The 14717-nt window shown below is 51.7% G+C and overlaps 1 protein-coding gene across 3 annotated transcripts; it reads right to left on the reverse strand.

Moving 5' to 3' along the window:
• Positions 1-2428: 2428 nt before the first annotated feature.
• Positions 2429-13108, reverse strand: RHBDD2 (rhomboid domain containing 2). Of its 3 annotated transcripts, none has more exons than XM_017857647.1 (5): positions 12799-13066; positions 10599-10720; positions 9819-10226; positions 8207-8357; positions 2429-3359 (listed from the first exon to the last, which is right to left on the reverse strand). In XM_017857647.1, the coding sequence occupies exons 3-5, from the start codon at positions 9979-9981 to the stop codon at positions 3002-3004; spliced, it is 672 nt and encodes a 223-aa protein (XP_017713136.1). In that variant the 5' UTR covers positions 9982-10226; positions 10599-10720; positions 12799-13066; the 3' UTR covers positions 2429-3001. The 3 variants fall into 3 exon arrangements, with proteins under 3 accessions (XP_017713136.1, XP_017713137.1, XP_017713134.1); XM_017857648.1 differs by having other exon boundaries at positions 10595-10720; positions 12799-13033; XM_017857645.1 differs by lacking the exon at positions 10599-10720 and having other exon boundaries at positions 12799-13108.
• Between the last annotated feature and the right edge of the window lie 1609 nt (positions 13109-14717).

Raw genomic sequence — 14717 nt, forward strand, 5'->3', positions numbered from 1 at the left:
GTAATAATAAAGTGCACAATAAATGGAATGCACTTGAATCATCCTGAAAGCATCGCCATCCCTGTCTGTGGAAAAATTGTCTTCCACAAAACCGGTCCCTGATACCAAAACAGGTGGGGACCACTGCCTTAGAGTATAAGGACAAGCCTTTCCTCTGATTTCCGCGCTGAGGAGCAGAGCCTACCCGAGGTTTGTAGAGCGAGCAGGGCGTGATTCTGCTTCTCTGCTGCCCTCTATTGCCCTCTGACTGAGCAGGGAAACTGATAATGTCTGGAAGCTTCTCTGGCTGCTGTGGATCCTGCCCTGTCTGGGGATGGGAGGGGAGGGGTTTCTGGCATGCAGGGAGTAATGCTTTCACTTAGGCTCAATGAGCTGTGCTCTCCATCCTCCTAACAGCCAGAGGACATGGTTTGTGCCCTCTCACCCTCACTCTGCAGCCCCCCTCTCTTTCCACAGAAGGGTCAGTCCTCAGGATCCAGCTGATCCCAGCTTGCCAGGCCACACTGGGCTGGGGGCCTCCTCTGTGCCCCTGAAGCGCTGCTTCGCCCCATCACAGCTTTGCAGGGCACTGAATGACAATGCTTTTTTTTGAGATGGAGTCTCGCTATGTCACCCGGGCTGGAGTGCAGTGGTGCGATCTCAGCTCGCTGCAACCTCTGCCTTCTGGGTTCAAGCAATTCTCTTGCCTTGGCCTCCCGAGTAGCTGGGACTACAGGCATGTGCCACCATGCTCATTTTTTTTTTTTTTTAAGATGGAGTCTCTTGTCACTCAGGCTGGAGTGCAGTGGCGTGATCTCGGCTCACTGCAACCTCTGCTTCCCCGGTTCAAGCAATTCCATGCCTCAGCCTCCTGGGTAGCTGGGATTACAGACACCTGCCATCACACCTGACTAAGTTTTGTAAGTAGAGACGGGGTTTCACCATCTTAGCCAGGCTGGTCTTGAGCTCCTGACCTTGTGATCCACCCACCTCAGCATCCCAAAGTGCTGGGATTACAGGCATGAGCCACTGTGCCAGGCCAATTTTTGTATTTTTAGTAGAGATGGGATTTCACCATGTTGGCCAGGCTGGTCTTGAACTCCTGACCTCGTGATCCACCCGCCTCGGCCTCCCAAACTGCTGGGATTACAGGCATGAGCCACTGTGCCAGGCCAACTTTTGTATTTTTAGTAGAGATGGGATTTCACCATGTTGGCCAGGCTGGTCTTGAACTCCTGACCTCAAGCAATCCGCCCACCTGGACCTCCCAAAGTGCTAGGATGACAGGCGTGAGTCACTGTGCCCAGCCTGAATGATGATTATTTATTTTCCATTTCTCCTGCTCCACTGAGCTCTCCCAGGGCGGGCATCACCTATTCATCCGTTCGTTCCACTCATATTTATTGAGTGCCAGGCCCCGTGGTAGGGGCTCCCTGCGCACATGTGGCTTATCGTCATCGAGGAGCTCTGGCCCCAGCCTCCGGCTTGGCACAGAATCAGTGAATGGTTTCCAGACAGCGGATGATTTGACAGGCAAATGGGCGAAGGGGTTGGGATGGCCTCCAGGGCTTCCAAAACGCATGAGGGTGAGAAAGGGCCCCACTGCGAGCTGGCTCCAGGCTGCATTGTGCATCGTGGCCAGACCAGGGAAAAGTCCCAGGTAACAAAGATCTAAAAACCAGGACCAGGGACAGTGGCACACCCCCTCGTCCCAGCGCAGGCCCCTTCTTGCTCAGGTCCGAGGCCCCCCGAGGCGTGGGCCGGTCACAGCCCCACCCTCACCAGGTTGGATGGGCTTGGGGTTCTGTCTTATACATGTCCAAAGACCTAGGACCTATCAGAAAGCCAGTCTAGAATGGACCATCCAGCTCCTGGGATCAACAAAGGCCACATGTTATTAGGTCCACAAAACACCAGGCACCTGGCATGCCTTCTCGACACAGCCTGCCGTGAGGAGCCTCAGCTGTCCTCAAGGGCTGGCTAGGTGAGTGACAGCTCAGCCACACTCCTCATCAGTGCCCTGCACTGTCTCACAAAGAACCCTCTGCCCCTCACTCCCAGTTCCTGGTCAACATGGCTAACAGGAGACACTGCTGGTAAAGCCAGGGTCTTCTCCCCTCCGTCTTGCTTCAGGGGACACCACCAGCAGTGCCTATGTCCTTCTTGGCACAGCCCTGCCAGCAGCCCTCCTAATTGTAGTCCCAGCTTCTGGGCTCTGGCAACACTCCCTCTCCCTCAGGGCAGTAGTGGCTCCTGCTGGTAACCATCTCACAGTTGCCCACTCCCCACGAGACTACCCCTCTCCTGATCTACTGAGCCGTGGTCACCTGCCCGACCTGAGCCTGGCGCATCTCTCCTCTCTGCTGCCACACCACACATTGCCACGGCCCAGATCTCAGTGCACTCCCTCTTCCCCAGCCAGACCACAAAGGAAACACATGCCAGCACGGCAGGTCAGAGGCTGTTTCTTTATACAAAGGCAGACAATAGGGACCCCTCAGCATGCTGCTGCAGTTCACGGGGGCCCGTCCCACCGCTTCTGGGGAGAGGAATCAGGGTGGGGGCGACTGCGGCAGGGGAGAGACACTACACAGGCCTGGGACCGCCAAGCACACCAGCTGTGAGCTCCTGAAGGGCAGACGCACGGACACAAGGACACTGTAACCACGAGCACGGCACAGCCACAGGGAGGAACGGTGGGGCTGGGGACAGACATCGGCAGCCACTGCCAACCGCTGCCCTCTTCTGCCATGAGTTCCTTTGCGAGGAGTCTTGTCTGTGTCACTAAAGAGCCACGTGACTTTGTGATGGCAGAACATCTCGCTTTCTGCACCTGTAAGTTGGGCCAGTACGCCGTACTCCACAGGGCTGCTGTGAGTGCAGATGAGACTGAAACAGGGACACTGATCAAAGTACCCAACACAGAGCCTGGCACATACAGGTGTTCAATAAATAACTTCTGTCAGGAGAATCTCGAGGAGGACCTTCAGAAGGCCAAGTGAGATGACTTCCCTAGCAATTCTCAGGGCATGGGGACCCTGGAGGACTCCTTGGAGCCTGCAGCCCCCGGAGTGCCCAAGGCCCCAGAATACACCGTGCCAGGGCTGTTCACAGGGGTGGGGGGCTGGACACCCAGGGAGGTACCTGCAGAAGCCGGGTAGACACTGGAGGAGGTGGGGTTTGGACCAAAGTGGTTCTGCACATAGCACAGGCCAGAGGCAGGCTGGTACGGAGGCAAGGTGGGCATGTGCCCGGGGGTGCAGGAGGGCCAGGAGGCCAGCTTCTGACCACTGGCGTGCTGCGTCTGGGACACAGGGTGGCTTGGGGACAAATGAGGGTGGCAGCTCTGTGTGGGGTAGGAGCCGGGCACCGGGTTCAGCCTGGAATGGAATGAGAGAGAAAATGGTCATTCAGCGAGTCACGCCAAGGTCACGGTATCTTGTGGTGCTTGAGGTTGACCCCGCTTTCTAGTACAACATGCCTTGGATGTTTTCTGTGGCTTGCTTTAAGTACCAACTGGGAGAAAGGTTAACCTCAACCAGTCAGAACACAGAGGCCCAGAGAGGGCAGGACCAGTCACAGTCCTACAGCAAAGGAGTTGTATGAAAGGGCACTGGGTCTGCCACTGAGACCACCATAGGGGTGACCTGCTCACAGCAGCTTCCAGACCAGATGGAGCGTCAGGACTAGGTCACAGCCGCCAGTGCCTATGTGGCTGGCTCGACAATCCTGCCCAAAGGGATTCAGGTTGGGCGCAGTGGCTCACACCTGCAATCTCAGCACTTTGGGAGGCTGAGGTGAGCGGAGCCCCTGAGGTCAGGAGTTCAAGACCAGCCTGACCAACATGGAGAAACCCTGTCTCTACTAAGAATACAAAACTAGCCAGGCGTGGTGGCACATGCCTGTAATCCCAGCTACTCGGGAGGCTGAGGCAGGAGAATCGCTTGAACCCGGGAGGCGGAGGTTGTGGTGAGCCAAGATCACACCATTGCACGCCAGCCTGGGCAACAAGAGTGAAACTCTGTCTCAAAAAAAAAAAAAAAAAAATTAGCCAAGTGTGGTGGTAGGCGCCTGTAGTCCCAGCTACTTGGAAGGCTGAGGCAGGAGAATCGCTTGAACCTGGGAGGCAGAGGTTGCAGTGAGCCGAGATCATGCCACTGCACTCCAGCCTGGGCGACAAAGCGAGACTCCGTCTCATAAAAGGAAAAAAAAAAATTTTTTTTTAAATTAGCCAGGCCTGGTGGCATGTGCTTCTAGTCCCAGGTACTTGAGAGGCTGAGGCAGGAGGATTGCTTAAGCCCAGAAATTCGAGGCTGCAGTGAGTTATGACTGTGCCACTGCACTCCAGCCTAGGCAACAGAGCAAGACCCTGTCTTAAAAAAAAAAAAAGGCCGGGCGCGCTGGCTCAAGCCTGTAATCCCAGCACTTTGGGAGGCCGAGACGCGCAGATCACGAGGTCAGGAGATTGAGACCATCCTGGCTAACACGGTGAAACCCCGTCTCTACTAAAAAGTACAAAAAAACTAGCCAGGCGAGGTGGTGGACGCCTGTAGTCCCAGCTACTCAGAAGGCTGAGGCAGGAGAATGGCGTAAACCCGGGAGGCGGAGTCTGCAGTGAGCCGAGATCCGGCCACTGCACTCCAGCCTTGGCGACAGAGCGAGACTCCGCCTCAAAAAAAATAAATAAATAAAAGGCTGGGCACGGTGGCTCACGCCTATCATCCCAGCACTTTGGGAGGCCAAGGCGGGCGGATCACGAGGTCAGGAGATCGAGACCATCCTGGCAAATACGGTGAAACCCCGTCTCTATTAAAAATACAAAAAAAATTAGCTGGGCGTGGTGGCGGGAGCCTGTAGTCCCAGCTACTCAGGAGGCTGAGGCAGGAGAATGGCATGAACCCAGGAGGCGGAGCTTGCAGTGAGCCGAGATCGCGCCACTGCAACCCAGCCTGGGCCACAGAGTGAGACTCCGTCTCAAAAGAAAAAAAAAAAAGAATTTTTATCAACAAGAGTCTCTGAGGAGACAAGCTGTCCAAACGGCCATCTTGCTGCCAAAATAAACATGTGTGTCGTGACATGGCCCAGAACCCATTGTCAGGCTACCTGAAACACAATACTCTGTTCTGAGCGTCTGCTGCAGGCCCCAGACCTGAGGGACTGGACTCCACATCGCGTGGAGAACACAGAAGGAACACTATCTTCCTCTTAAACCCTAAGATCTGCCTGTCACAGCGAGGCAGGATCAGACCCAGCACTGGCTGTGGCAGTGTCTGTGGGGCTGATTGCAATTCAGCATGGAAGAACCTTCTCATCAGGGGCAGTCTTGGAGAGTGAGCTCTTGTTTTGAGGGGTATGCGACATACAGCTGGAGACCACCATCAGCTATTACAGAGGGGATTCCTTGGTGACAGACAGTCCTCCAGATTCAATGAGAACGACTAAAAACCACAAAATACCTGGTCCTAAACGTACAGTCTCCCCCACACTGAGACCCCAGGAATCACTTGTTTGAAGCAATAATGCAGTGAGTCCACATTTGTTTTCCCAGCGGCCCTCCTGGCCTTTTAGAAAAATAGTCCAAGGGCTCTGAGCTGTTGACAGCTAGGAGCACCTCTTGGAAGATGCTCCACGGGGCAGCTTCCTATTCAAAAAAACCCCACATCCAGGCCAGCATGCAGGAGAAAATTTACTCCGCAGTTGGTGGTGGGCCAACAAGGGCCATGACCAAGCACCTTGCCTTCTGATACAGTTTGGACGTTTCCTCTGCTCCAACTCATGTGCTGAAATGGATCTCTGGCCGGGTGTAGTGGTGGGCGCCTATAACCCCAACTATTCAGGAGGCTAAGACAGGAGAATCGCTTGAACCCAGGAGGTGGAGGTTGCAGTGAGCTGAGATCATGCCACTGCACTCCAGCCTGGGCCACAGAGTGAGACTCTGTTTCAAAAAAAAAAAAAAGAAATGTGATTCCCAGTGTTCCAACGCTAGAGGTGGAGCTGAGTGGGAGGTGTCTGGGTCATGGGGGCAGATCTTGCGTGAGTGGTTTGGCTTCCTCCCCGCAGTAATGAGTTCTCCCTCTGTGTTTAGGTGAGAGCTGGGTGTTTAAGAGCCGGTACTGCCCTCCCTCTCTCAACGTGTGGTGCCACCTCCACTTCCCCTATGATTGGAAGCTGCCTGAGGCCCCAACTGAAGCAGATGCAGGTGCCATGCTTCTAGTGTAGCCTATGGAACCATGAGCCAAATAAACCTCTTTTCTTATAAATGACCCAGGCTCAGGTATTTCTTTTTTTTTTTTTTTTTTTTTTTTTTTTTTGAGACTGAGTCCTTGCTCTGCTCCCAGGCTGAGTGCTGGAATGCAGTGGCACGATCTCAGCTCACTGCAACTCTGCCCCATCCTGGGTTCACGCCATTTCTCCTGCCTCAGCCTCCCAAGTAGCTGGGACCACAGGGGCATCTGCCAACTACGCCAGCTAATTTTTTGTATTTTTTTTTTTTTTTTTGAGTACGGGAATCTGCTCTGTCGCCCAGGCTGGGAGTGCAGTGGCTGGATGCTCAGCTCACTGCAAGGCTCCGCCTCCCAGGTTTAACACCATTCTCCTGGCCTCAGCCTCCCGAGTAGCTGGACTACAGGCGCCTGCCACCTCGCCCGGCTAGTTTTTTGATTTTTTTTTTAGTAGAGATGGGGTTTCACCATGTTAAGGCCAGGATGGTCTCGATCTCCTGACCTCATGATCCGCCTGTCTCAGTCCTCCCAAAGTGGCTGGGATTACAGGCTTGAGCCACCCGGCCAATTTTTTGTATTTTTTAGTAGAGCTGGGGTTTCACTGTTTTAGCCAGGATGGTCTCGATCTCCTGACCTCATGACCCGCCCGCCTCGGCCTCCCAGAGTGCTGGGATTACAGGTGTGAGCCACTGCACCCGGCCTAGGTATTTCTTTACGACAATACAAAATGGATGAACACGCCTTTCCCAGCAAGCTCCTTTTTTTGGGGGAGGACCACTGAAGGAAAGAAAACATCCTACACTGTGAGGTCTCGGTATGGACAGAAATCAGCGGAGAACTCGGAGGCAGGAGGCGCTGGGAACAGTGGGGAGGGAGAGAGGTGGCCTCCTAAGCAGGGGACGTGCTTCCAGATGGCCTTTCTCGATAGCCAGGCTCGTCTCAAATTCCTGACCTCATAAGATCTGCCCACCTCAGCCTCCCAAAATGTTGGGACTATAGGTGTGAGCCACTGCACCCAGCCCTGTCTGCACTTCTTATCAAGGCTACTGTGTGTCACAGCCCAGGCTGACCTGCAGTGGGTACGTCAATTAGATAGGGGCCCTCCTGCCCAGCCTGTCTATAAGTCACTCAGGATCACATGTTAAGTGTCCTCAAATGCCTTCCCTTTCCTGCTGTCGCTACTTCAGGAGCAGTTGTGCAGAATCCAGAATACTCAGAAGACATCTGTGCATGATTTTCCAATCTGCTGCACCTCATTTCTTTATCACTCGTGGCAATAAACCAGCCACACCCTCTACATGCCCTGGAGTTACTTTAATAATAAGGTTAGGCCAGGCTCAGTGGCTCACACCTTAATCCCAGTATTTTGAGAAATCAAGGAAGGAATGCTTGAGACCAGGAGTTTGAGACCAGCCTGGGTAGCATAGCAAGACCCCGTTCCTACAAAAAAATTTAAGTTAGCCAGGCATGGCGGTGTGTGCCCGTAGTCTCAGTTACTTGGGAGGCTGAGGTGCGAGGATCACTTGAGCCCACAAGTGTGAGACTGTAGTGGGCTATGATCATACCACTGCAATCCAGCCTGGGCAACAGGACAAGACCTTGTCTTTGGAAAAAAAAAAAAAAAGAACAAAAAAACACAGTAAGATTTAACAGCATTTGGCCGGGGGCAGTGGCTCACAACTGTAATCCCAGCACTCTGGGAGGCTGAGGCAGGTGAATCACAAGATCAGGAGTTCGAGACTAGCCTGGCCAACATGGTGAAACCCCATCTCTACCAAAAATACAAAAAATTAGCTGGACGTAGTGGTGGGCACCTGTAATCCCAGACACTCAGGAGGCTGAGGCAGAAGAATCACTGGAACCTGGGAGGCGGAGGTTGCAGTGAGCTGATTGCGCCACTGCACTTCAGCCCCGATGATAGAGCGAGATTACGTCTCAAAAAATAACAATAACAATAAATTAAAAATATATATATATTTAACAGCACTTAAAAGTTCTTCACTTACTTCCGGCTCTGGGCTGCCCTCCTTTCGGCTGAAGACCCTGAGACGTACTTGAACACGGATATCCTCCTCATCAGGCTGAAGGGGAAAGTCTGATCGAGCTTCAGCGCCACTCGCTCTGAGAGGTCGATGGAATAGCAGTACGTGAGGCCATCTGAGGTTGGCGTGTTAAGTGAAATCTGAAGCAGCAAAGGGAGGAGAGCCGAACACTCCCTAGGGAGAATACAGGTTCCCACTCACTCTACAGAAGCCTTCATGCTTAGCACATCACACACTCTGGCTAGAGTTTGCGAAAACCCAGAGCCAAAGGTGCCTCGCTTTTTTTTTTTGAGATGGAGTCTCGCTCTGTTGCCCAGGCTGGAGTGCAGTGGCGCGATCTCAGCTCACTGCAAGCTCCACCTCCCGGCTTCACACCATTCTCCTGCCTCAGCCTCCTGAGTAGCTGGGACTACAGGTGCCCACCACCACACCCAGCTAATTTTTGTATTTTTAGTAAAGACGGTATTTCACCATATTGGCCAGGCTGGTCTCAAACTCCTGACCTCGTGATCTGCCTGCCTCGGCATCCCAAAGTGCTGGCATTACAGGTGTGAGCCACTGTGCCTAGTCCAGATCCAAAGGTTTCTATTCACTGTAGAATTCACCGGGAATGAATGCACCCAGCAGCAGGGGGGTATTAATGCTGTCCCTTCTCCTACACCCACCCGTGCCACCACTTGCACCCTTCTAGCCACTGCAGTCCGTCAGAAGCCAGCACAAGCCTCTGCTGGTGTAGCGGGATGAGGCGGGAGGCTGTCCCAATATCCTCCCGAGGGACTAACACCTCTTGTCCTTTTATCCCAAATAGAGGGCACCTGCCTCAGTGCGACCATGTGCGCTTCATGTGGGCCTCTCTGGCTGTGCTTCCTCCATACCCTATCACCATCCCCAGCGACTTGCTGGCATCCTGGTTGGCTGATCTAAGTCACCCACCACTGATTAGGCAGCCACAAAGATTCAGCCTTTGAATAAAGGCTATGTTAGACTCTCCCGAAAAGAGCTTAGAAACAAAACTCAAGTTTCAAGCTAATCTTCAAGTAAGTTAACTGCCTATCAGAACAAAAGTCAACATTTTTTAAAGGAAAACAACAAAATCTAGAGCCCCTAATACAGCATTCAGTGTCTAGCATAAAATAAAAAATTATCAGATATAAAAAAAGTAAAAAACTAATTATGATCAGATATAAGTCGACCATGGTGGCTCACACCTGTAATGCCAGCACTTTGGGAGGCCAAGGCAGGTAGATCACCTGAGGCCAGGAGTTTGAGACCAGCCTGGGCAACATGGTGAAACACTGTCTCCACTAAAAACAAAATATAAAAATTAGCTGGGTGTGGTGGTGCACAACCGTAGCCCCAGCTACTCGGAGGGCTGAGGCAGGAGGATTGCTTGACCCAGGAGTCAGAGGTTGCAATGAGTTGAGATCATGCCACTGCACTCCAGCCTGGGTGACAGAGACTCCGTTTCAAAAAATAAAAAATAAGCCTAACTCTTACCTACTTGACACCCCAGACCCTCCAGCCTGGTTCACCCTTTGACATGCATTGTTCCACAGCTCTCTGCTAGGAAGGATACAGGCCAGCCCGATGGACAGCCCACAGACATTACTGAGGAAAGAGGTCTGGGGAATGAGCCACGAGGCGCCCAGGAGCAGCCATGGAACCAGGACTGAGGGCACAACCATGCCAAACACCAGGGCCCGCCTCATCCGAGAACGGACGGTGGTGACTCCTAGCATGGCAAAGGCCACTGGGGTGAAACCTCTGGCATCCTCCACTTCTCCCAGCTTCGACAGTGATGACACAGCCTCGAATGACAGGAAGATGATAGCAGAGAAGATGGCGAAGATCACGGTGAAGAAGCAGTGGCGGACGGTGCCCACGGTTCTCTCGAAATTGCCAGCAAAGCGCCAGATGATGATAGCGCCACAGAGCAGGGAGATGGGATTCTCGTAGACAAAGATGTAGGTTACCAGCCTGTAAACTGCAGAGGGAGCCGGGTTAGAGGCCTGGTGGTGGGTTGCTCCCAGGAGGGAAGCCAGATTATAAGCCGCTTAGGAAAGGCAAAGAGCCTTTCCTAAGAGAAGTGAGAGCCAGCAAGTCACAGCGAGTGACAGAGAAGTGAGAGCCAGCGAGTCACAGCAGGAGGCAATACAAGCAGTGCGTTCAACAATGAAGGACCCACAGCCTCAAAGGAGAGGCAGGAATATCTAATTCCTACACTTCCCCAGGCCTGGAGCAACTCTTAGTGGTAACTGACTTCCAGAGGGAAAAAAATAATACTTTTCAGTAGAGGGCAGTCTCTGAATTTGTAAAGTGCTTTATAATCCTTTTTTAGGTTTTCATACTGACCTACCTCACTGGGCAGTCTGAGGGTTAATTAAGTGTAACAGCTTCGGGGTGGATTGAGTGGGTGTCACTTAACACTCTGTGTGCCAGTCTCCTCTGCTGTAATCCTGACCCCTCCTTCCATAGTGGCTGTTCAGAGGAAGAAAAAAGGGACCATGAATTATTTTGCAGTTGTAAGAATTATAACACTATCATTAACAGTAAAGATTATAGAAATTAGAAGTCTCCCTGGAAAGCGCTTATCCGATCTTACAGGTAGACTGATACTTTATATGTAATAAGACATCAAAGAATCCTCCTTTTTCCTTTTTTTAAATTTTTATTTGTAGAGATGAGGTCTTGCTATGTTGCCCAGGCTAGCCTTGAACTCCTGGCCTCAAGTGATCCTCCTGCCTTGACTTCTCAAAGTGCTGAAACTACAGGTATGAACCATCATTCCTGGCCTACTTTTATTTGTCTAAAAGCACCTATCGCCAGGCATGGTGCCTCACACCTGTAATCCCAGCATTTTGGGAGGCTTAGGTGGAAGGATCACTTGAGCCCAGGAGTCCAAGACCAGCCTGGGTAACACAGTGAGACCCCTGTCTTTAAAAAAACACTTTAAAAATTAGTCAGGTGTGGTGATGTGTACTTGTAGTCCCAGCTACTTGGGAAGCTGAGGCAGGAGGCTCGCTTGAGTGCAGGAGTTGAAAGCTGCAGTAAGCTATGATTGCATCTCTGTACTCCAGCCTGGGTAACAGAGAAATACCCTATCTCTAAAAAAATTTTAGAAGTGGTTATCTCTAAGTAGTTTTATGTCCCTGCAGGCCAAAACACGACTAAACTCAAGGAGGGAGACCAAAGAACTGACGGTAGTACTGGACTTGGGAGTCTAAAGACTTGGAGTGGAATCTCGGCTCTATTACATCCAGGCTGGCTGAGTTTAATCATGTCACAGGTCCTCTAGGCATCAGTTTCCTCACTGTAAAGTAACAGAATTAGATTGAGGCCTTTAAATGTCCCTTACGTCTCTAATGATCATATATCCACAAAACTCACACCCAGGGAAGTAGTGAACTCCAGAAAGTGGGAGGTTAAGGTTAGGGTTGGCATTTTGCTTCTGTCCCTGAGGTGGTGCTGTTTAGGGTGGGGCGAACAGTTTTAGATTTGTGTAGGGAAGCAGGCTATGGAACCATATACCTCAGTCTGGCCATCTCCGGAGGCTTCATTATCTGAAGAGTACTTCATTATTTGTTGAATATTTCCAAAACTGAAATTCCCAGTATAAACATGAAACTAGAATAACTAGTATAAACATGATTCTACATGATTTGGAGATTATCTACCCGAAGGCTCTAGTTCCAAAACATCACAGAAAACAAAAATCTAGATTCCTATCTCAGTTGTACGACGCAACAGCTCTGCCATTCTCTGCATGAAATCTCAATCTTATCTAGGTCCTACGTCATGAGATCTTTGTGAGGGTTAAATGAAATTAATACATATGAGCGTGTGTGCTTTGCAAAACAGCAGGAGATACACAAATTTCCTGTGTTCCTGAGGAAGACACGGAGACTAGGAATGTCTTCTAGGAATGGATGTTTATACTTAATTGGTCTGCAAAATGTCTCTCCCTAGAGAAAAACAAACACTTCTCTCCAAAGGCAGAAGACACCCTGGTACCCCCATGAGCTGGGAATGATAGTCAAGATTAAGATACAAATGAAAAAGCACAGAAATTCCAAATCTCAAGAGGGCAGGACGTTTATAGGGCTTATAGGGGTTTGCAGATAATGTCCAATTGTCGTGATGTAGGTGAGAGAAAATGTTTTTCAGTGGGGCTTAGGCCTAAAGCAGACGTAGGTGTGTATGTGAAACGGGAGGGGGAGAAGAAAAATCTTTACCCTTGGAGAGCGAGCATGGGTTTGCTAGCGAATGGATTCGGGGCCTAGACCAGTCTGGTGGCGACAGGGAAGGGAACAAATTCGGGTAGGGAAGGGATTACAGTGATGACGAAGATGGGGTCTGCAGACAAAGGTGTGGAACATGGAGAGCAAGAGACGGTGCTGGAGGTTGGTCCTCCGGGGGGTGGGCATAGTGATGCGGCGCGAGACAGGGGCAGACTGGCGGTGAGGCCTGAAGGGGTGAGTCCTGGAGGCTGGAGCCCAGGGACCGGCAAAGTCGGAGGACAAGGGCTCGCCCCGCGATCCCGGCCCGCCCCTGCTCACCTTGCCAGTTGCGCAGGGCCTCGGACTTCAGCGTGAGGCCCGAGGGCGCCAGGGGCGGCTGCAGTAGGAACAGACGAGGCCCGGAAACCAGCAGCGAGAGCAGCGCAGTGAAGAAGGTGGCGGATGGCACCTCGGGACACAAGCACCAGCTGCGACACCCGGGCCCCGAGGGCGCCATGGCCGCCGTCGCTCCCGCGCTCCGCCTAGACGCCGGCTGCCGGTCCTCTGCTCCTTCCGCCTCCTCGCGGCAGTTTCCCTTGGCAACAGCGGAGGAGCCGGCCGGAAGCCACACCTCCCCATGGCCAGCCCCACGCCAAGTTGCCCAATCCGGTCTCGCCGATCAGCCCGCCCCCGCGCGTGGGAGGCCGGGAGGTGGGGGAGGTCGGGGCCACTTCCGGGCAGGACTGTTCCAGGATCATGTTTGATTCCATCCTACCCGCGCCGGTACTGAAACTGCTCCTATAAACTTTATGAAATTAATCAGGGAAGAAGGGAGGGGGGAAAACAAAAATAAAGAAAGCTTGCAGCACACTCAGCGTTCATCACTAGGTCACCTTGCTCTCCTACGTGCTTGCTCGTAGCTCTGCCTGTCAGCTATGATAGGTGCCCATCGTCTGTCCTGGAATCAGGTAGACCCTGTCACAAGATAACGATTCCCCTTAACTCCATAGGTAACAACTTGAACATTATGAAACGTTTTCCCTCTGAGATATTCTTTCAGGCCCCGCATACCAGCATAATTACATCAGTTGTTCTGAAGGAGCTCACAGAAGCAGACTCATTGGGGACTGCAGTTTCCATATCCTGAGGATTTCATCCCCCTTACCCTGACCAGTCAATGACCTCAATTTTCCAGCCCATTACCCTTCACAGTGCCCTTTAAAATCCTAGCCTGGAACTCCCTAGAGAAGATGGATTTGACGGTCTCCCCCCATCTCCTCCTAGGCAACTTGCCATCATTAAACCCTTTTTCTGCTGATAACCCTGCTTCCTCAGTGTAACTGGTCTGTTACTGCACAGTGGGCAGAGGCACCTGTTGGTCCTGTAACAATACCTCATGATTATTATGTCTTACGGCTCACAGAACTCTTTCATATCACGATCTCCCCATCTGTATTCATCCCTATTACACCAAAGAGGGAACAGGACTAGGGAGGGCCCTGGGTAATTCAGTTACATGGCAAAGACAGAATTAGAACTCAGTTCCTCCTGCTGTAGCCTGAAATTGGCCTCCAGTACAGCCAGCAGCTTCATCTTCAGACTGAAGAAAAGGGGCAGGAGGCTGGGCGCGGTGGCTCACGTCTGTAATCCCAGCACTTTGGGAGACCAAGGCGGGCGGATCAAGAGGTCAAGAGTTGTCCCATTTTCCAGATGAAGCAATAGAGATACAGAGAAGTTAAGTAACTTAAAATTAGGCAACTAGTCTTCCAGGAATTTTTTTTTTTTTTTTTTTTTTTTTTTGAGACAGAGTCTCACTCTGTCACCCAGACTGAAGTACAGTGGTGTAATCTCTGCTTACTGCAACCTCCTTCTCCCTAGTAAGCAATTCTCTGCCTCAGCCTCCCAAGTAGCTGGGATTACAGGCGTGCCACCACGCCCAGCTGATTTTTGTGTTTTTGTAGAGACAGTGTTTCACCATATTGGCCAGGCTGGTCTTGAACTCCTGACCTCGTGATCCACCCGCCTCGGCCTCCCAAAGTGCTGAGATTACAGGCATAAGCCATCATGCCCAGGCTCTTCCAGGAATCTTTTCAGACTTCTTCCCCTCCGATCTTTCCTGAGTTTCCATCATGCGTCCTGTGACATCATAGCTGTAGTAGCACTTCCTGTATTATACTATCATTGCGTATTTGTGCCAGTAATTGTGAGTTTAACCAAGGGCAGAAGCCATGTCTGATTTATACCTGTGTCTGTATCCA

This window comes from Rhinopithecus bieti, unplaced genomic scaffold (genome assembly GCF_001698545.2).
Source record: "Rhinopithecus bieti isolate Rb0 unplaced genomic scaffold, ASM169854v2 scaffold_42772, whole genome shotgun sequence".
Classification (NCBI taxonomy): Eukaryota; Metazoa; Chordata; class Mammalia; order Primates; family Cercopithecidae; genus Rhinopithecus; species Rhinopithecus bieti.